At 37.4% G+C, this 22,054-nt stretch overlaps 4 protein-coding genes across 4 annotated transcripts; 3 read left to right on the top strand and 1 right to left on the bottom strand.

Moving 5' to 3' along the window:
* Positions 1-1,654: 1,654 nt before the first annotated feature.
* LOC109013960 (copper transport protein ATX1-like) lies at positions 1,655-3,546 on the top strand. Its single transcript, XM_018996237.2, has 3 exons — positions 1,655-1,783; positions 2,422-2,497; positions 3,220-3,546. Exons 1-3 carry the CDS (start codon positions 1,775-1,777, stop codon positions 3,372-3,374), a joined length of 240 nt encoding a protein of 79 aa, XP_018851782.1. The 5' UTR covers positions 1,655-1,774; the 3' UTR covers positions 3,375-3,546.
* A 5,718-nt stretch (positions 3,547-9,264) lies between these two features.
* Positions 9,265-12,923, top strand: LOC109014677 (pentatricopeptide repeat-containing protein At2g27610-like). The gene is made up of 2 exons (XM_035684963.1): positions 9,265-9,581; positions 9,714-12,923. Exon 2 carries the CDS (start codon positions 9,746-9,748, stop codon positions 11,837-11,839), a length of 2,094 nt encoding a protein of 697 aa, XP_035540856.1. The 5' UTR covers positions 9,265-9,581; positions 9,714-9,745; the 3' UTR covers positions 11,840-12,923.
* A 1,334-nt stretch (positions 12,924-14,257) lies between these two features.
* LOC109015327 (60S acidic ribosomal protein P2-like) lies at positions 14,258-16,699 on the top strand. The gene is made up of 4 exons (XM_018997806.2): positions 14,258-14,378; positions 14,463-14,561; positions 15,748-15,980; positions 16,381-16,699. Exons 2-4 carry the CDS (start codon positions 14,474-14,476, stop codon positions 16,405-16,407), a joined length of 348 nt encoding a protein of 115 aa, XP_018853351.1. The 5' UTR covers positions 14,258-14,378; positions 14,463-14,473; the 3' UTR covers positions 16,408-16,699.
* A 470-nt stretch (positions 16,700-17,169) lies between these two features.
* LOC109015289 (serine/threonine-protein kinase D6PKL1-like) lies at positions 17,170-20,348 on the bottom strand. Its single transcript, XM_018997766.2, has 2 exons — positions 19,639-20,348; positions 17,170-18,237 (listed from the first exon to the last, which is right to left on the bottom strand). Exons 1-2 carry the CDS (start codon positions 20,232-20,234, stop codon positions 17,436-17,438), a joined length of 1,398 nt encoding a protein of 465 aa, XP_018853311.1. The 5' UTR covers positions 20,235-20,348; the 3' UTR covers positions 17,170-17,435.
* Positions 20,349-22,054: the final 1,706 nt, after the last annotated feature.

The following is a 22,054-nucleotide window of genomic DNA, read 5'->3' as shown; positions in this document are numbered from 1 at the left end:
CAGATAACCTCTCTTACGATTAATTCCCTAATATCTTTCGCTAAAACACTTCCAATGAAATTAAAATTAGGGGGAAAAAAATCTGATATTGAGCATTGTATTTTCTCTGTGGAGAATCTGGAGATGTTGTGGTTAGGAGAAGGGAGTAATAGCAGAGCATGTGGTGCATTGGAGGTTGATGAAAGAAATGACACCACTCTCTGTCACATTGGTGGAAGACACTGATATTCGAAGTTTGGGACCATGGATTGGATCTAAAAGATGCCTGTACAGTAGTACTCCCTCGGTACTGCACCAAACCTTTTTTCATGTACTACCATAAGAAAACGAGTTTGTACCACTCAATTTATAATCTACATTCTACAACCATTAAATTCACATGTCAACAAATGCATCATTTTTAGCTAAGAAAAAAATAAAAAAAAAAAGGAAATCAACCCACGAAATTGTTTGTGGTCCTCTCCACTTCTTTCAAACCCTTTCAACTCCTGATATGAACAGGATTCGAATTCCAAAGTACTGTGATAATCCAAGTTGTTATTGAAAAGAGAAATCTTTTATTCATATAAAGAGATTCTACAAAAATATGTTTACGAAGTGACGTTATTTAATGTTGTATGTTAGATTGTAAAATTATTTTTAGTGTCTTACTAAGTACAAGCAATTTGGAGCACCAAATATTGTATCGACGCTAACATGACTTTTTTTTATTGAAAATAAAAATAAAAGAAGGAAAAATTTTGAGAGAAGAATAATGTCTTCTGTCACACAAAAATCATTTTCCGTATTCAATTTGTACCGTTTTATTAAACGGATGCCTTATATGTCAACATTGGTAAGCAGTTTGGTATGCGAACTCACTCGAAAGAATATTTTATTATTATTATTATTATAAAATATAAGATTAATCATTAACCCCACATTAATAATTAATCATTAATCATAGAGCCTTATTATATACAAGTGGTTTGGCACATCAAATCGCGTACCAATACTGTCATGATTTTTTTTTATTGAAAAAAAATAGTAGAAGAAAAATTTTGAGAGAAAAAAAAAAGATTTTCTGTCTCACGAAAATCATTTCCATATTCAATTCGTACCGTTTTATTAAACGAATATCTTATATGTCAATATCGATATACAATTTGGTGTATGAATTCACTTGTAAAAAGATTTCTTTTTATTATTATAAAATAAATTTAACGTATGATATAAAGTCATATCGATGTATGAATTTGATTTTATAAAAATCGGCAGCAATACACGTGAATTTAGCACATAAAGAAGGACGTTGGTACGTCCACTGAAATTTTTTACCGAAATTTTCTACCGAGCAGTTCAACTATTTTTTTTATTTTTTCTTTCACCATTTTTTTAAAGTATTTAGATATTTTTTAAAATTAAAAAAAAATTACATATTCATTTAAAAATATTTACTTAATCATTAAGTGAAAAAAAAAAAAAAAAATCGGTAGAAGATTTCGATAGAAATCTTTGAGAATAGTGTTTTCCTATAAAGAAAGAAAGTCGTCCTTTTAAGTTTTTAACATTACATCATGGATGATAAATCCATTTGCCGTTACAAAACCGACCCAACAAAGTTGTCGCTTTCTTTTCTACATTTACGTGCTCGACCATCTTGCAAGATTTCTCCTCCAGCTTCTCTATATAAATCAACCCCATTCGCCAAAGTTTCCTTGCATAGAAAAAACTTCTTCTCAGGGTCAATCTCTCTTTCTCTCCCTTAGTTCACCACCTTCTAAAATCCATAGCCATGTCTCAGGTAACTCCGTCAAACCCTCCTATAGTTTTCAAATCTGATTATCATTGAAGGTTTTCTTTTTGGTTTACTGTAACAACATTGATTTTACTTGTTCTGCTCATTGGAGGTCCATCTTTTACCCTTTCTGTGATGTATGATTTGATCTACAAATATAGAGCCATTGATCTCAATGTGTTTTGATCTTATGAAGCTTAAATTCAGGCTGATGTAGCCTGTGTGCAAACAATAAGGTCCTCTGAATCGGGATTCTATTTCCTTTTCTTGGGAGGGTTGACTTTGTTTCATTGACTCAGCCTGAAACTGGCACGGATCGAGTCATTCCCACAATTTTTTTTTTTTTATTTTGTGTGAAAAAAGGATTTAGTCCAGTATATGTGGAAATCTTAAACGAAAGATCGATTTGATGCTCGGATTGGTTGGAAAATATAATGTAAGGAGGAAGATTGGCTTAATTTTGTGAGTAAGGAACATAAGGAAGAGGTTCACTCTAAGTCTTGTTGTATGATCGATACCATGTTTGACTCTATGTTGTAATCTTCCCAGTGAAGAGTAATATTTGATGGTCTGATCGGCAAATGTTAATTTTTTTTTTCCCTCCATTACTGTTAACCTGAATTTCTGTTTTTGTTTTGGTGCAGACAGTTGTTCTCAAGGTTGCTATGTCATGTGAAGGTTGCGTTGGGGCCGTGAAAAGGGTTTTGGGAAAAATGGAAGGTTTGTTGTACCCCTTTCATTTTAGCCTTTTTCCCCCCCATTGTTTTTTGCTTGTGCTCGTTTCAAATGCCCTTAAATATGCTTTACTAATTGATCGAGATTATGTAAATCGACGCATGTAATCAAGATTAAAATTGAGCTTATGCTTGGATGGCTTTGTGTGTATTCGTCTTTGTTTTATTCAATAAATTTATCTGTCAAGTCTAAATTGTGTTTGCGGTATGTTCCCAAGTTAGAACAAGACTAGAAAGTAGCGAGAAACAAAAGATTAGATATTGTAAGGGTTATTACTATCTTACATTTGAAAGTATGCCTTTGTTTGACCAGGAACACGATTTAGAATTCATTCTATTTTCTCTCTTCTGTCCTAATTGTTTTTGTTAAAATGACTATCTTCTTGATTGATTGAGAAATTTACTGGTTCCTCAATTTTTACCCTAGTTGTGGTTAAATTCATTGGCACATATGTCATATTCAGTTGTGAAGAGAGACTCTGGTTTTTATGGTTTTTTCATTTTATTGTCTTTTAACAAAGATTAAGGTGATAGACAGTATATTCAACTAAAAAACTCACCTTTTTTTGTTAATATTCCATTCAAAAAAATATGTTGTGGTAAATCAGGAATTATACAGTTCCTGCTATTATCATGGGACTAGTGGTCTTCAAGTAGTTGTTACCTTCTAAAATAATACATATCAGTGCACTCTTATACCATCTGCAGGTGTAGATTCCTATGATGTTGATTTGAAGGATCAAAGGGTGACAGTGAAAGGCAATGTGCAGCCTGAGGCAGTTCTGCAGACTGTTTCAAAAACTGGAAAGAAGACTAGCTTCTGGGAAGCTGGAGAACCAGCCGAACCTGTGGCGGCAGTTTAAATCTTCACACTGCTTGCTTTGTTGTTATATGTAGTCTATAAATCGACTATAGCTTGTTGAACTTATATAGCACAATATCATGTGTACCTATGAAGCTTGACATTTGCTGTTCAGCAAAATCTGAATTAGTAATGAATAATTAATGCAACACTGCCTCTTGTTGGATTTTGAATTCCAATAGTCTCTTTCTTAGATTAAACTCTAAAAATGGGTGTTAAGATGTCTATCAAGGCAGATTCTGTCAAAGCAAATCACCCAGATTCCTAGCCGAAGATCATGCGAGTATTCTTACCAAGATTACTGCTACTGATTTCTGTCATTAATGTAAATAAATACAGCTTGATTCTTGCTACTAGCCGTTGTAAATCTCTTCATTCCTTCTATACTTAGGTTGCTGTAATCTCCTATTTTTGGTATGTAATCTGTATAAATAATGTTCAAAGAACATCAATACAATTGAGGAAAATTTCCATTGCATCATCTTCTGTAATTCTCTACATGGTATCAGACGACCAAAACTCAAACGAGAATACGATCCCTTCTTCCGACATGTCTTCCTCTCCAAACAATCAACCTTTCTCTCCTACCGCAATCCCACTAGTTGCTCTCAACATTACAGCCCAAATCAATGAGAAATTAACTTCCTCCACCTTTCCCCAGTGGCGTGCCCAATTTGAAGCTCTTCTAATTGGGTATAATCTTTTAGATTATGTCACAGGCACTTCCGTATGTCCTGCATCTGATGGCACTTCATCATTTACCTTACAAATAACCCACTGGGTTAGGCAGGACAAATTAATTCTCTCCGCCCTCCTTGCCTCCACCTCAACCACGATCACTCCTCTCATTGCTACCGCTAAAACCTCATGCGAGGCATGGAAAAAATTAAATCACATGTATGCTAGCAGGTCCCGAATGAGGGCAATGCAACTCAAGGAAGAAATTACCTTGATTCAAAAGGGTAATCGATCGATTCCAGAGTATCTTCATGCCGTAAAGGCACTGGCTGATGAGATAGCTCTAATCGACCATCCTATCTCGGATGATGATCTCACCCTTTACATTCTTAACGGTTTGGGTTCTGATTTCAGAGAAATAGCCGCTCCAATCCGTGCAAGGGAGAAATCCCTGACCTTCGAAGAGCTTCATGACCTTCTGGTTGGACATGACAGCTACCTCCGGCGGCTAGAGTCAGCCACTCAACAGCTTGTGGTGTCGGCAAACTACACCAACCGCAAGCAACCTTCTGGAAATCCTTCGCAGAAGTCTCACGGAAAGTCCTCTGGTTTCTCACGAAATCAAGGCCAAAATAAAGACAACAGGCCGAATACCAAATACACGGGCTGGCCCAACTCTAATCAAAAGAGATATCAGCCCAAATGCCAATTATGTGATCAGATTGGTCATACGGCCAAGTTTTGTCCTCAACTAAACTCTAATGCAGTGACTGCCAATTGTACTTCAGCTTCTCATGTCACAAAAAATAAATGGCTCATGGATTCCGCTGCATCCCATAATATCACCGGAGATCTCAACAATTTATCCATCCATTCTGAGTATGATGGTACTGATGAAGTCGTACTTGGTGATGGTTCAGGTTTGGCTGTCTCACACATAGGATCCCTTACACTCAAATCACCACAAAAGACTTTTATTCTCAATGATACACTTTGTGTTCCAAGCCTTTCTAAAAATCTCATATCTGTGTATCATTTTACATCTCAAAATAATGTGCTTATAGAATTTCACCCCTCTCATTTTCTTGTGAAGGACAAGAGCACGGGAGTGACCCTGCTAAGAGGTGCATGTGAAAATGGTGTATACATCTTCCCGGAAACACTGGCGGTCTCTCCAAAGGTTGCAAATGTGCATGAACAAACCTCTCTTGCCAGGTGGCACAAACGTCTTGGTCATCCGTCCTCCAAAATTGTTCACAATATTGTTCGCAATTTTTCACTTCCAGTCACAACAAATAAAGAATCTTTTTTATGTTCTTCATGCTCCATCAATAAAGCTCATCAACAACCATTTGCTTCTAATAGTCTATTGAGCAATGCCCCTCTTGAACTTATATATACTGATGTTTGGGGTCCCACCCATTGTGTTGGTTTAGATGGTTCCCGCTATTATCTTCTTTTTGTTGACCATCATACCAAATATATGTGGTTTTATCCCATGGAAACAAAATCCGGAGTTGCAACAATTTTTCCCCTATTCAAAAAGCTTGTTGAAAACCGGTTTCAATGCAAAATTAAAACCATATACTCAGATAATGGAGGGGAATATGTGCGCTTAAAATCTTTTTTCTCTCTTCATGGCATAAGTCATTTCACCACCGCTCCACACACACCACAACAAAATGGTGTCTCGGAACGACGTCACCGTCATCTTGTGGAAACCGGTCTCACATTACTTCACGATGCAAATTTACCTCTCATATATTGGCCTCATGCCTTTCAAACAGCAACATATCTTATAAATCGCCAACCTACATCCTTGCTGCAAAATATATCACCATACCAGGCTCTTTTTGGTCAACAACCTAATTATCTCAAATTGAGAAAATTTGGTTGCTTGTGTTATCCTCTCACCAAACCATACAATAACCACAAAATGGAGCCCAAATCAATCCCATGCATTTTTTTGGGCTATTCGCTCACTCAAAATGCTTACCGGTGCCTTGATCCAAATACACGCAGGCTCTACATCTCACGGCACGTCTTATTTGACGAGGCCCAAAACCCACAGACCAAACAGCCTTCCTCTTCTCAATCTCAATCGACTCCCACACAGGTTCTTCATTCGGTTCCCGTTGCCGTGCCACCCGTGATGCCTCCTATACCAACAGTGTCTCCGGCTGATGCTCTCACCATGGTCACGGCACCTCCAGGTAATCCTCAAGTCTCTTCTTCCTTTGATTTTCATGCTCCCTTTAATTCTGGTTTTAATGTTGGAAATTCGGCCACTATAAACCCTAACCTTCCCAACCCATTGCCGAATCTGCATCAACCCTCACCTACCTCTGTCCCAGACCAAAATTCCCACCCACCTGAGCATGAATCCCAAACTTTCTCACCAAATCCACCCCCACCCATCTCACGGAACCATCATATGACCACCCGATCCATGAATCAGATATTCAAACCCAAACAATTACACAATGTCACAAAGCATCCCCTACCCGAGATCCTAGAACCTACCTGTGTGAGTAAAGCTATTTCTGAACCTCACTGGCGTACGGCCATGTCTCACGAATTAACTGCCCTCATGCGGCATGGGACATGGGACTTGGTTCCTCCTCCAAGTCACTGTAATCCGGTAGGCTGTAAATGGGTCTTTCGAGTAAAACGCAAACCTGATGGGTCTGTGGACAGATTTAAAGCCCGTCTTGTGGCTAAAGGATATCATCAACGTCCGGGAGTGGACTATCAGGAGACCTTCAGTCCTGTGGTTAAGCCAGCCACAATTCGGACTGTTTTATCCATTGCTGTGATGAATGGTTGGAGTTTAAGACAAATGGACATCAATAATGCTTTTTACATGGGGAACTTGGTGAAATTGTTTACATGATGCAACCCCCGGGTTTTAAAGACTCAACCAAACCTGACCATGTCTGTCGTCTTCGCAAGGCCATTTATGGCCTAAAACAGGCACCATGGGCATGGTACTCGGCCCTGAAGAATGCCCTGCTCCAGTTTGGTTTCAAAAACTCACAAGCAGATTCTTCATTGTTTATTTATAAGCATGATTCAATTATCTCTTATCTTCTGGTTTATGTGGATGATTTAGTGCTTACTGGAAATAATTCAAAATTTGTGACCTCCATCATTGAGCAACTCAGCTGTAAATTTTCTTTGAAGGACATGGGGTCCCTACATTATTTCTTAGGAGTAGAAGTCCTACCCACTCAGGATGGAATTTTTCTCTCCCAACATAAATATGTCCGGGATTTACTGTCAAATACCAACATGCTTGGGGCCAAAGAAGTCTCTACACCTCTTTCCACAAGCATACCCCTCAAACTCAATGATGGAACTGCCTCTGTTGATAGCATTGAATATCGAAAGGTCATTGGGAGTCTACAATATCTTTCTCTCACTCGCCCAGACATCTCCTTTGCTGTGAATAAATTGTCTCAATTCATGCACAAGCCCACTCAGACACACTGGACAGCAACAAAGAGGCTTTTACGCTACTTGAAGCAGACTATCTTTCATGGTGTTAAGCTGACATGCAGGGCAGCTCCCACTCTCACCACCTTTTCAGATGCTGATTGGGCAGGAAATTTTGATAATCGCACTTCCACTTCAGCGTATATTTGCTTCCTTGGTTCCAATCTCATCTCTTGGAGCTCCAAGAAACAACGTGCCGTTACACGATCTTCAACGGAAGCCGAGTACAGAGCTCTCGCTAATGCTGCCTCTGAAACTGTTTGGATACAATCTCTTCTTCAAGAACTTGGTTTCAAGCTCAACTCCACTCCTTTGCTGCTTTGTGATAATCTTGGTGCTACCCATCTTAGTTTCAATCCTGTTCAACATTCAAGGATGAAACATATACAAATTGATCTTCATTTTGTTCGGGATCTAGTTCAGCGAGGCACAGTTCAAGTCCGACATGTCCACACTCAAGACCAACTTGCTGATTTATTAACCAAACCACTGTCCCAACAGAGAACAGAAGCTCTCAGAAACAAAATTGCCCTTGCTGATAGCAGCTCAATTTTGAGGGGGTGTATCGAGGCAGATTCTGTCAAAGCAAATCACCCAGATTCCTAGCCTAAGATCATGCGAGTATTCTTACCAAGATTACTGCTACTGATTTCTGTCATTAATGTAAATAAATACAACTTGATTCTTGCTACTAGCCGTTGTAAATCTCTTCATTCCTTCTATACTTAGGTTGCTGTAATCTCCTATTTTTGGTATGTAATCTGTATAAATAATGTTCAAAGAACATCAATACAATTGAGGAAAATTTCCATTGCATCATCTTCTGTAATTCTCTACAATGTCTGCCTAGAACAACTTGGCAAAGAGAGGTCAAGATCATAAGGAAGAATACAAGGCGAATTAACAATCAAATAAATGGAAACCATCGGTGCAACTAACTATATAGTTGGCGGGCACAAGTACCACATAAAGGCCAGTTGGAATGATAGATAGCCATTTCATTTGGACGCTGCTGATTTTGTAGAGCAAAGTTGCTGTCTGGTGATTCATTTTTTGCTCATTTTAGCTAAGAATCAAACTTAAAACTAAAAACTTTGTGAGTTTTGGATTGATTAAATCTTAGCCCTTTAAAAGAAATCAATAAATCTTATTCCTTTTATGGAAGCATGAATGTACCATTTATGAGTTTCTGATTTATAAGAATGAAAATTTAAGAACTCTTTGAATTTTACAAAGGGAAATACTTTAGACACAAATGAATTACACAACAGTAAATCTACAAATTGATATGGTTTGATGTTGTACGTCAAATTGTAAAGTTACTATTATTATAAAGTAGATCTAACGGATCCCATGAAACCATATTAGTTTGTGAGTTTACTTTGTGTAATCTCTTTGTATATGTAGTAGTTATCTAATTTACACTATCCTAATAAAATTTACATTTTTTATTTACACAACGGGACAAAATACTGATCCGAAAGTAAAACATAAGGCTGTTATGTTACCCAAATAATTGTTGTTTGAATGTATGGAAATGCAAAGAAAATAATGGAGGGTAGAGGGAAAAGTGGTCAAATTCGAGGTTGATCAGCGTTCAGGGAAACAGAGGGACAGGAGAGACAGAACCTGCACAAAATCTTCGAGTCCCTTAATTACAAGGTATCAACCATCTGAATTGGGTTTTTTACTTGTTTTTATCACCTTGCCGAAAACTTGGGCTGGAAACCATAACAGATCAGCCCATACACAAACCCAACCGGCCAGCAGACCAGGAGGCCTCGACGCCAATGAAGCCTATAGCCAAACGAAGCCTACATACAACGAAGCCTAATGGGTATGAGACCAGACCAGTGCTCGAACAGGCATGGCATACAGTCGCAAGTCCCTTTGACGCTACTTGAGTTTGAGATGTCAGTGGAGGGCAGCGCTGAAGATGTTTCGGCTCTCTTTATTTAACTTGGCTTTGAAAGATCTACGGAACCTCTGTAGATAGGTACCTTGCCGACCTTGCATGGAACATTCTCGTGCAAAGGTAAAAATGGTGTTTTCCAGGACCCATCTTTTCTCACAAGCACTAGTTTTTTTTTTTTTTTCTTTTTTTGGGTTCTACTTAATATAATGCTTCTTATCGATCTTTAAAGATGTCCTCGAATTCGTTTATCAGCCACCTTCCCGTAGTTTTCGAATTCTCTCAAGATGAGTTTTGGTCGTCTTCTGCGCCTTTTTGGCGACGCCAGATGTATCCCCAAAGGCAGAGCAGTCCATGGAAAGATTATCACATCTGGGTTCCGCCCGGATGTCTATGCAAACAACCATTTGATCTCATTGTACGCAAAATCCAATCGTATGGATGATGCTCGCAAAGTGTTTGATGCAATGCCTGAAAGGAACCTTATTTCATGGACTGCTTTGATATCTGGCTATTCCCAAACTGGTTTCGAAGAAGAAGCTTTAAATTGTTTCAGATTAATGGTTATTGATGGTTTCAATCCAAATCCTTATACATATGTTGGAGCCATATCTGCTTGCGCTAGTATAGGCGACACACGAGCTGGTAAGGAGATTCATGGAAGGATTTATAGACATGAGCAAGAGTTGAATGGCCGAGTCAGTAATTGCTTGATCAATATGTATGGGAAATGTGGTTTGTTGAGCTCTGCACGGCTTGTGTTTGATGCAACTTTGAAGCCAGATTTAGTTTCTTGGACTTCGATACTTGCCTGTTATTGTCAATGTGGGGAAAATCTGGAGGGGTTAAAGATTTTCATGCAGTCACAGAAGGAAGGAGTAGAGGTTAGTGAATTTTCTTGTGCAAGTATGTTGGGAGCTTGTGCTGCGCTTGAGAACTTGAAGGTTGGGATGCAATTGCATTCCCTTGTCATCAAGTGTGCACTTGGATTAGACAACTTCGTTATGACAGCATTGATAAATCTTTATGCCAAGTGTGGAGAATTACACTCTAGTCATCGGGCATTTTTGGAGGTGGACAAGCCACAGTTACAGGCTTGGACTGCATTAATGGGAGGCTATGCTCAACAAGGAAAAGAAAGAGACGCCATTGATCTTTTCCACAAGTTCCATTCTTCGGGTTTGAAACCTGGTGAAAGGACATTCTCGTCAGTACTTGGAGCATTTGCAAATATGGCAGACGTTGAAGTTGGAAAACAACTCCACTCTTTGATCATTAAAATGGGATTCATTTCATTCATATTTGTTGGCAACGCAGTTCTGGATTTTTACTCAAAATGTGGGCTTCTCGGGGAATCATCAAAGACTTTCGAGGAAATGCTTGAACATGATGTTGTCTCCTGGAATGCGTTGATTTTTGGGCATCTTAGATCAGGTCATCATGGAGAAGCTGTTGAGCTTCTAAAGGATATGTTGATCGAAGGATTTGAACCTAATCTTTACACATATTCTAGCATTTTGAGCATCTGTGGTGATCTCCCAGCCATCGAGTGGGGGAGACAAACGCATTGCTGCATCATGAAACCTGGGTTCAACACCAATGTGGTTGTTGGGAGTGCTCTTATAGACATGTACGCTAAGTGCGGAAGAGTAAGTGAAGCTCAGAAAGTTTTTGATAACCTAATTACAAAAAACTTAGTTTCTTGGAATACCATGCTTGTGGGATATGCACAACATGGTTTTGGCAGAGAAGCTTTAGAGATCTATAACATGATGCAGAGAAATGGAATTGAGCCTAATGATATAACATTTCTTGGAGTATTATCTGCCTGTGGGCATGTGGGACTTGTAGAGGAGGGATGGGGCCACTTTAATTCCATGATCAGGGACCATGGTATTGCCCCAAGGACAGATCATATAGCTTCTTTGGTCAGCCTTTTTGCCCGTAAAGGACAGACAAAAAGAGCTTTTGAGTTCATAAGGAGTTTTCCCATGGATCCTGATAAGGTGGTATGGCGGTGTCTCTTGTCTGGCTGCAAAATTCACAAGAATTTGGCTCTAGCAAGATATGCTGCAGAGAAGATCTTGAGTATTGATCCAGAAGATACTTCAGCTCATATCACCCTATCAAATATATATGCTGAGGCCAAGATGTGGAATGAAGTAGCAAAAGTGAGAAAAATAATGAAGATAAAGGATTTAAAGAAAGACACAGGATATAGCTGGGCTGAATTGAAGAACAAAATATATTACTTTTCTGCAAGTCATTATAGACAATTCCAAGAAACCAATCTCCATCAGGTTTTGGATGGGTTAACAGAGCAGTTGTTTGATGCAGGATACGTACCAGATGCCATGTTCTTACTGCACCCCAGTGACTAAGCTAGGGAGATTGATTGGATAAAAAAAGTATTTGGTCATATGGCATGAAATATACTTAAGTCATTTACATGTGAGAAAATAAGACACGTGAATCAATGACGATCTGAGATAATAGATGATGGCATTAGATGTTATGAAGAGGAGGACTTCGCACGCATAGAATGTTTGAAAATTCAAAATTGGTGCTGACTTGTTATATGCCTTGTAAGTAGACAGTCTGAGGTCATGAAAGATGCGAGTGACGGGAGATTAGAAAAATGTTCAAGACTGATGGTGTGGGAGGACCCCTAGGTGAGAGGTTAACAAACTCAAGGCATTGTAGCCTTAGTTTCAGAGGGTAGTCTGCGACACACCTGATTCTCGGGCCTGCTCCTGTTGACCATTTCAAATAAAGCCGATGCCCTAATTGATATGAGCTTACTTCTTTTTTTGACTTGATCCTCTGCAATATCTTTCTTTGGATCCCTTCTCTTCGGACTCAAGACTATTGGACAAGGTTCTCTTATAATGGCTCGTTCTTCTTTTTGAGAAAATATACATGATTCAGAGGGTCCACAGTCCGCTGTTCTCAATCTCAAAAGAAGCTTGAAACTGGAGTGGTTCAAAGTTCTTTCGTTCTCCAAGTTTACTTCCTTCCTGCACTGATTTGCTGATATCGTAGCTCCCATGATTGTCAACAGGGGAAATAATCTAGGAAAAGCTCAGGATTATTAAAAAAGAAGTACAAAATTGAGTTTGGTACCCGAACTTCATCATAGCTGATTCTATTCTCCTTGAGGAAGGCAAAGAAGCTGCCAAGGTTCTACTTCTTCTCATCAATTTGATGGTAATGTCCATCCACTGTATGCCAATGCATGCGGGCGGGAAGCCATGAGCACAAATATTCACCAATCATGTTGATAAACTTTATCCATCATCAAATTAAAGTTCGAAAGTATTTACAAAATGATGTTCTATTATGTTCACTAGTCTTGATCCTACCAGAATTGACACAATGTATGCTGCTCTGTGGAATAGCCAATGCATGCTTTTACAGAAATTATAAACCAAAGATGATCCTGTGAACTCGTTTAAACTAAATTGAATCTCATGTCTTTACACAATCCCTCTCCAACCTGCCAAAAATATCAAGTTGTATGACACCATTACTTATTTATCACATTTTAAAAAATGACATTCTTTGTTGCCTATGTGAATGCTGCATGACTTGGAAGTTGGAAGCAATCAAGCTGATCCTACTCCACCGTGAAGCAGCTGTTTTCATTCTGCTCTCTGAGAATTGAAGAAAGAAACCGTGTCATGCATAGTCTACAGACACCTGCGAACGTTCCCACCCTCTTCTTAGAATGAGAGTAAATGTATGAAACATGAGGTGATACTTACCAAAGCTCTTAAGCAACCACGGCCGAGTGTGCCAGCCTGCGTCGGGCGCGATAGCTTGTATAAGAGAAAAGATCAAAGCCAAGAGTTTTGAGTCAATGTTACAAACGATGCACTCATTTTAGTGCTCGGGAAGATACGACTGATGGGGTTTGGCTCCTCCCCTGTCACTTTTTACGCGGTTCACATCACTAAGATTGTGTTACATTTGAAAGAAATATCGAACTCAATCACACGTGGATTTGTCATCATAGATCATAAATATCTTTAATATTTTTTAATATGAGGTACCAAATTAAAACATATCGATTTATAATATAAATTTAAAACTTTTTTATAATTATTTTTCGTTCGCAAATTAATGACAACATAACACTTAAAGTGCGGTTTGGATAGTAAAATGATTTAGATAAAAGTAAAAAGTTGAATAAAATATTATTAAAATATAATTTTTTAATATTATTATTTTTTAAAATTTAAAAAAATTAAATTATTTATTATATTTTGTGTAGAAATTTAAAAAATTTATAATGATGAGATGAAATGAGGTGAAATACTTTTTACTATCCAAACAGCCTGTACAACTTTCTTATAATTTCTATCTTTGTTTACCGGACTTTAAAAAAAAAAAAATGTAAAAGAAAACTCACAATATCTTTGTTTACCGGATTTGGAATAGTCCTAAATTATCCCAAAGATTTATCGACCACAGTGTCTGTCTTTATTTTTAACCCCACGTTCAAAATCTATTTGAGCTTTAAAAAAAAAAAAATCTATTTGCTGTATATAACTTTACAAAAGTAAAATATTTTATAAAAATAATATCATTTTATAAAAATATTTTCACTTTAAAATATGTGTTGTGAAAGATGTTATGAAATATATTTTGTGGGTATGATTGCTCCAGTATATCTTATCCTGGTTAGCAAATTATCTATCCAGCGAATAGACCTTTCCTAGCGTAAAAGGAAAACCGGGAAAGCGAGAACTCGGACTACCCTATACCCAAACAATTACTATTGCAGCCCGAATCGATCCAAACATCCCAAAACCAAACCCTAACCCTAGTTCTATAGCTTATAAAACGGTCCTTAAACCCTGAGGACCTTCCGGCTGTGTTGCGCTCATTTCCATTCTCTCGGATTCACAAGCCCTCATAGTATTCCCTCCTTCTTTCTCGACCTTTTTGTCTCTCTCTCTCAACCTATTGATTATACCTAATTTAGATGAGTTGGCTTTGCAGGAAAAAGTAAAATGAAGGTGATAGCTGCGTATTTGCTGGCTGTTTTGGGAGGGAACATCAGCCCTTCAGCTGAGAATTTGAAAGACATCCTTGGATCCGGTATTCTCTATCTCTCTCTCATTCGTGATTTTATCTGTAAATAGATCACTTTCTCATTAAACAAATGTTGCCTTCTGCAAAACTTTCAGATGAATAACTTTTGGCTGTCAATTTGGGTTCAGATGATTGCATTAATTACATTAAAGGGAAAATAAAACTACTTACTAGTTTTGTATTCCTTCCCTTCAAGTGGGTTCAGATGATTGCCGTCGTTGCTTCCAAGTTTATTAAATTTGATGCTCCGTTTGGTTATATGGAATCCAGGGGATATATTACGGTTATTTCGTTAATCTGGCCTCAAAAGGTGATGATTTGGCCAAACAAGTTCCAGTGATTGGTGGACTAAAGTTGGTTGTTTTATTAGTTGTGCTATGAACCGCATTTTCTCTCTCTTTTTAAAGTTTTTACCAATCGAACGGGCGGTTTTTTTTATCCCTTCTGTGAGAAGCTAATATCACTTGTTTGGTTTCTGGTAGATTTGGGCTTTTCCCTTCTGTGTTGGCTGTAGTCTGTAATACCGCTCCAGTGTTGATCTGAACTCATAACTTAGATTAGTTTTGGCAGTTGTTTATATGTTTTAATAATGGGGATGGATTAGAAGATTTGCGGTTGAAGAACTAGACATTTTATGATACTAATTGGATGGAATGCTGAGCATGATTGTTATACTTGACCTAATTGGGCTTCTGTGTTTTGTCTGAGTGGGTTCATTGGTAGTGGAATCTTGAGCAACAAGTGGAAGATATACCCCATTTTCATTCTTTTATATGACAACTAATGAAGGATTATGTACATGTTGTACAGGGTTCACTGATTTTAATAAAATAATCACCTAGTGCTGGTCCTGGCGATTAATTCATGTTATGAGTAGATGGATATGTTATAATCACTTGAAATTTTCTTTGTTGTTTTGGTTTGATTTATTGGGTGTCATATTAAATTTCCATGACTATCTTAAATCTTGTTTTGGTTTGATTCTTTTAGTAGTAAATCCAGTTCTAATGTGAATTAGAAATTTTTTATGCTTTTAATTACTTGGCCCATTTTGGGTTCAGAATTAATCTGGATTCCTTGTTGATGCTCTCATACTATGATTATGGCTAACATCTTCTGTAAATTGAAATCAAAGAACTGTATTATTCATTAATAGTTACTTATCTCTGATATAAAAAACTTAACTATGTAGTTGGAGCTGAAGTTGATGATGATAAGATTGAGCTGCTCCTGTCTGAGGTGAAGGGTAAAGACATTACTGAGCTTATTGCATCTGGAAGAGAGAAATTGGCATCTGTCCCTTCTGGTGGTGGTGGTGCTGTTGCAGTTGCAGCAACAGGTGGTGGCGGCGGTGCTGCTGCTGCTTCTGCTGCAGCAGAGCCAAAGAAAGAGGAAAAGGTGGAAGAGAAAGAGGAATCAGACGATGTAAGTATTCCACAATAAAATTGCATTACCTGAAGTTAGTGAAAGTAACCTTCTAAGATTGGCCATCAGGTCTAAATTCTTCCAGCCATCCACAGTTTCAAGAACCTTAATTCCATTAAATTATTTTTGAAGAATGTGTTGCTGCAATACCAAGCCAAATTGAGCCATTGATATCTTGAACTTTTTAAATGGTACAGCCCCCTCACTCGTTCCGTGCCATTGGTGGGAGCATGGGAAAGGCCCAATAGACTCCTTGGAGAATAGTGGGAATGTAGAACAATTCCATATGCTCTCTATAGACTGAAATATTTCACATAGGGGCACGAACTACTTGCTTTTGCAAACAGTTCCATTCAAATCCCATTTTTTCTGATGTTTCTTTTTGTTCTACTTTTTGCAGGATATGGGCTTCAGTCTGTTTGATTGAGAAATTAGGATATCATGTTATGTTTCAAGATTACTCCAATTCAGGGCTTGGTAGAAATCACAAGTTCATGTTTCTGCAGGCTGTTTTTTTTTTTTTTTTTTAATGTTTGGTTCTCTTTTAAGATGGGAAGTTATGCAGAAATCTTACAGATTAACTTAGTATTGTTCTTTCGAATATTGCACGTTGTTTTCTGGTCCTTGAGATATTGATATGATCTACTAATTCCCAGTGGTATTTGGAGTTAGCTGTTCATCTCCTGAGAGATTTACATTTTCTATTCTCAGTTGACCAACTACTGTTGTGCTAGCATCTACTCTCACCTCCGTTGTATCAGAAAAAGTTTACTCCAATAAATTTTCCCAGAAAGAATTATATTTTGTTTTCTTGGCAAGTAAAATGCCCAAAGCACAAAACCGCATATAGGCCATGATCTGCATTCTGACTAGTCCAAAGGGAGTACCTGAGGTTCGCGGATTGCTGGATTGAGATATAAAAGAGTGAAATGGTAAAGCGGCTAGGGGCATTTTATGCAGAATTTTATATTGGAACGTATAATCCAAAATTTAAGTTGTCGAATGTAGAAGGCCCATAAATACATAAACTCAACAAGTGCATGATTTATAATGTCCAATTTATTAATTCTATTGACTAATCCAATTTATGCAAAGCCACCCTAAATAGAAAAGTTCATGACTAATGATTTGGAGCTTATTCTGCATGGTACCCGAAAACAAAAAAATATAAATAAAAGCAAAACGTGTGTATTATATTGAGCAGGCCAGCTGCCTTGACAGGCCCACTCCTAAAAAAATTATTTGGCAAATAAACACCCAATTCAAAACTAAACAAAGGGAAAACAAAAAGAGACAAATGGACATGCTATTAAAATGTGGTATGGTATCCAAGGCATGCTTTTCTTTTTTTTTTAAAAAAAAAAGGCTTTTGATTTCATGTGCATCAAATGGGGTGTGTCTGTAGTGTATGAAACCTAGCAACCTTTGACTGAAGCTTCCTTCATCCCCACCTCTCTAATAATACTCTACCGAATTTCCTGTACCCTTGTCGGCCGGGACAAAGTCCCGGTGAGTCACCGGACGTGGAATGTGGGGTGGCTTTGCACATCTTAGCAATGCCCAATTAACCCCATCAAAGAATGGATGGTGTTTAATTGCCGTAGCACCCATTGTAGACCCCATTCTCCTAGTGGGGTCCTTCATTAAAAGTTGTACCATCAAGTCCTTAGCCGAGCCAGGTACAGTTGGTTCCTTTGGAAATTGTAGGGCCCTTGCCACTATGTTTGTTAGTGTCAAATCATGGCCAATACCCTTAAAGGGTGTCACCCCGTAGAACATTTCATACATGAAAATCCCAAGTGTCCACCAATCTACTGCACTGCCATGTCCTTCCCCGGAAACGATCTCCGGCGCCAAGTACTCGTGGGTCCCCACAAATGACATTGATCGGACGTCAATTGGTTCTGCCACGATCTCGAGGGTCCCATGATGATCTGACCTCTTCTTGCGCTTCCGTTTTGGATGAAAGCATGATACAGCTGGCGCAATACAATTGGGTAGAATACATGATGAGGTATCAAACGAATGAGGGTCGTTCTGGTATTCGTTGGTATAAGGATTTTGAACTTGAGGGTTTTGGTCGGAAACAAGTTGAGCTGTTGATGTGGAACTGTCACCTTTAAGGGAGAGATCAAAATCCGTTAGCATTATGTGACCGTCCGATCTCACTAGTACATTTTCAGGTTTAAGATCCCGATAGATAATACCCATCATGTGCAGGTATTCTAGGGCAACCACAACTTCTGAAGCATAAAACCTGAAACACAAACATCCATGAAAAAAATGTTAGCATCATCAACATGTTCTCATTCAAATGAATATTGAAAAGACAAGACAGTATAATCCTATAATTGAGTTGCAAAATAAAGTGAGATTCACAGTGGCCATGCAAGACCTTTGACCAAAAGAAGGTGGAAATAATGTGGCCACAATGTGAGGAGGAGGAAGCCATGGATGATGCAGAATAACTACAATCTTCCACGAGAGGGTCCACCATGGGTTGGGTTGCTGTGCACTTTGATGGTCATCATGATCATGAAGTTGAAGTAGGGACAAAAGAATAAAAGAGAAAATCTTCGACCATGCCTGTAGCTAGCGGCCTTTACATCAAACAGGCTTAGAAACATTACCACTTTGGGGATCATTAACTAGAAGTTTAACAATTAATACTACAATATAGTGCTCTTTCTTGTTTCTTTCTCACCATTCTTTCTCACGAAAAAATAAATTATAATTTATATATGTGAGGTTAAAAGTAGCCTTAAAATAATATTACCCATATGACATGTATAAGACAATCTCTCTAAAATAAAGTAAGAGAGCGTAGAGTACTATAATCTAGATCATGAAAATCTCACAAATGTAAAATTAAGGTGGTATAAATCGTTTTAGAGAGTTGACATATTTCATGTGGTTCTCCTTAATTTGCTGTAATTGAACTGATAAAAACGACAATTATGGATGAAGAGATTTTAAAAGAGTAATACTAAATATATATACATTCTTAAAGTATGAAAGCTCGCACATTCTATTTGAAAGAAAATTAAATCTACTATTAAAAAAATGATTTCTTGATATGGGTTACAGATTTATCAACTTTTCTTAGAATGAGTATGCAAGAATTACATTATTTATAATGGCACACCTTAAGATTGCAAGTAAACATTTCTCTTTTGAAAATCACGATCATTATTTTTCATGTAATTGATTTGATATATCACATTCGATCCTAATTTAATTAATTTAAATAATATTGTGGCTGTGGATCAGCAGCCTCATTTGAATAAAACTTGACCAAAAATGAGTGATGTGTGGAAGCTAATTACTTGGTGGTGCTCTCTCAATTTCAAGTACTTCTACCATCTAACGTGAAAGTGGGATCAATGATGATCCAAAGCGCGACAGACCCACCAAACACAAAGAACAAACACATGGACCCCCACAAACAATATTCATGAACTGAGGAAGGACCCCACTGGCCCACTTATCATGATGCATCATTGGCCCTCCTCATGCAGTCGTAAAATCATATTTATAACATAAATAATGCCATATAACCATATATACCCTACATGCATTATATACTCCATATGGCACTTCTACAAACACACACACCCAGCAAGCATAATAATGCTACGTAATTAGTAACTGTACGCACCGTACGGCTGCCTCGTCGAACCTTTTTTCCGGTTGGTTTTGACGGATAACATGGAGGTCGCCGCCGGGACAGAACTCGGTCAGCAGACAAGACCACCTTGGCGTGTCCAAGGTGGCATAGAGCCTAGGCAGAAAAGGATGGTCCAAGATTTCCAGTATTTCCCTCTCTATTCTTGCCCTATCGTCCTTGTTCCTGGTGACCAGCTCTTTCTTGTCCATCACCTTGGCCGCGAACATGCACCCGTTGCTACCCTTTAGCTCCACCAGATACACGCTGCCTATATCGCCGCTGCCGAGGCGGTGGAGGAAGCGGAGGTCCTCGAGGCCGAGCGTTGCGGGGTTTTCGGATTTCATTCGACGGATTGCCGTCCAACATGGATCGTGGGAGGGCGCGTGAGGCTTGGCGGAGGAGGAGGCTTGGCTGCAGGCGGTCCATGTCGTTGTTTCAGAACCCGAACTCGTGCTGCACTTAGTTTCATTGGGAGTACTAATGGTAGTGGTGGTCGTCGTAGTGGTAGTTGTGGTAGCAGAAGTGGTGGTAGAATTGATGCTAAGGTTGTCGATATCGTCAGAGACATCGTCGACACATGGTTGCATGGTGGTAGAAAAGATGGGGGCGGAGGTGGAGCCACCCTTTGCAGAAGAGGAAAATGGCTGATATGCGAGAGTGGGGAAGAGAAAATGAGAGGGAGCGGTTTTTGAAGGTTGGGGAAGGACGGAACGGGCCGGCAGTGTGAGAATGGGCCATATGGCCGGCTTTTGTTCCAATAGGCCCCAATATCATTATATTTAAATGGGTAATATATTTTTAAATTTATCGTGCCATCAAATCCAAGTGGGTTGCTCCCAAAATAACAATAATGTTAAGAGACATTCTATTTGAAATCCTTATTTGGAGACTGAATGTGCGATTTTTTATCAAATAAAAAAAATTATTTTAGGAAGAATATTTTTATAATTTTAAAATATTTTAAATATAAAATTATCTAGACTTGCATTGCAGTTTTCAAAATGGAGATTGTACGTAGTATTGCTCTAATGTTAATATGCATATAATCAATATTGAAATCACTATCTTATATATCATGTCTGATTAGGAAGATGTTAATTTTATATGCTTTTAATGAGTGTAGAGTTACAGTTCAAATTTAAAACTTAACTATAATATCACATTTATTTCAAAAATTTAAGCCGATAGAAAATGATTTTTTTTTTTTTTGGGCTAACCATAGTATCTTCCAATATTTTATACTCAACTGCCCATGATGCTGCAGCCTATTTTTCTGATCTAAAAGGCCTATTTTATGGAAAATATTTATTTATTTTTAAATTTCAAAATAAATGTTAATTTTCACTTTAAAACTCTAGCGTGTTGAACTCTCTTAAAATTAAATCAAGCTACTCAATCAAATAGTGAAAGTATAAAAGTGGTTAATTTCATTTTATACGAGATCGATCTCATCATTCGGCTGGGTTCATTTACAGGGGTGGCTAAATGCACACTGTGACCTAAGTCAAGAATTCAAAATGAAATTCTTATAAATAAATAAATAATTCAGAATGAAATTATTTTTTAAAAATATTTAATACAATAATTCAATAAATTCTCCAATTAAGTATAATACAAATAAAATAGACATTCTGATTCTATAGCATGCAATTCTTTTGTTCAAGTTTCAAAGTTTTGGGCTTCCTTTTTTTTCGTCCAATTGTTTTTTTTTTATTGTCTTACTATTTTTTATTTTACCTAGTCATTAAGAAAATATTGTTTAATAATATTATAAATTTTTTTCTTTTTTAAAAATATTTAAAAGTGTTAAAAAAATTCACATTATTTTTTTAACACTCTTAAATATTTTAAAAAAAAAGAAAAAAATTCACAATATTATTAAATAATATTTTTTTAATCACTAGATAAAAAAAAAAAAACTAAAAAAGAAAAAAGAAAACAGGCAAAAAAAAAAAGCAGCCCAAAACGGGCTCCCTAACATGTTTTTTAAAATTTTTCTTTTCCATATCATCGATTCATCATCATTATTTAAGGTTTAGATTTTTAAAGTTCCTAGTACTCCCTTCTCGTTTACTATAGTATCTCAAATAACTTCACTTTTATGCTACAAGAGGTTTATTGGACATATTATTTCTCGTTTGGTTACACAGATAAGATGTGATAAGATGATATAAAAGTTAAAAATTAAAATAAATATTGTTAGAAACTTATAATGTATTTTTTTAATATAATTTTTATTTTAAAATTTGAAAAAGTTGAATTATTTATTATATTTTGTATAGAAATTTTAAAAAATTATAATAATTTTATGAGATGAGAATAAATAAGATGGTTTGATTTGTAACCAGACATAATTCCCAAATATTAAGAGAATATACTATATGTGTTCATTACAATATTAACTTTT

This window comes from Juglans regia, chromosome 14 (assembly GCF_001411555.2).
Source record: "Juglans regia cultivar Chandler chromosome 14, Walnut 2.0, whole genome shotgun sequence".
Classification (NCBI taxonomy): domain Eukaryota; kingdom Viridiplantae; phylum Streptophyta; class Magnoliopsida; order Fagales; family Juglandaceae; genus Juglans; species Juglans regia.
Note: the sequence above shows the minus strand (reverse complement) of the source record. Positions and strands in the feature narration are given on the sequence as shown.

Excerpts from the sequence above, each read along its gene's own strand:
- LOC109014677 (XM_035684963.1), top strand. The coding sequence starts at position 9,746 with ATGAGTTTTGGTCGTCTTCTGCGCCTTTTTGGCGACGCCAGATGTATC.
- LOC109013960 (XM_018996237.2), top strand. Across the intron at positions 2,498-3,219 it reads GGTTTTGGGAAAAATGGAAG|GTGTAGATTCCTATGATGTT; the intron begins GTTTGTTGTACC and ends TACCATCTGCAG.
- LOC109015327 (XM_018997806.2), top strand. The coding sequence starts at position 14,474 with ATGAAGGTGATAGCTGCGTATTTGCTGGCTGTTTTGGGAGGGAACATC. Across the intron at positions 14,562-15,747 it reads GAAAGACATCCTTGGATCCG|TTGGAGCTGAAGTTGATGAT; the intron begins GTATTCTCTATC and ends TTAACTATGTAG. Across the intron at positions 15,981-16,380 it reads AGAAAGAGGAATCAGACGAT|GATATGGGCTTCAGTCTGTT; the intron begins GTAAGTATTCCA and ends TACTTTTTGCAG.
- LOC109015289 (XM_018997766.2), bottom strand. The coding sequence starts at position 20,234 with ATGCAACCATGTGTCGACGATGTCTCTGACGATATCGACAACCTTAGC. Across the intron at positions 18,238-19,638 it reads TTCGACGAGGCAGCCGTACG|GTTTTATGCTTCAGAAGTTG; the intron begins GTGCGTACAGTT and ends TTTGTGTTTCAG.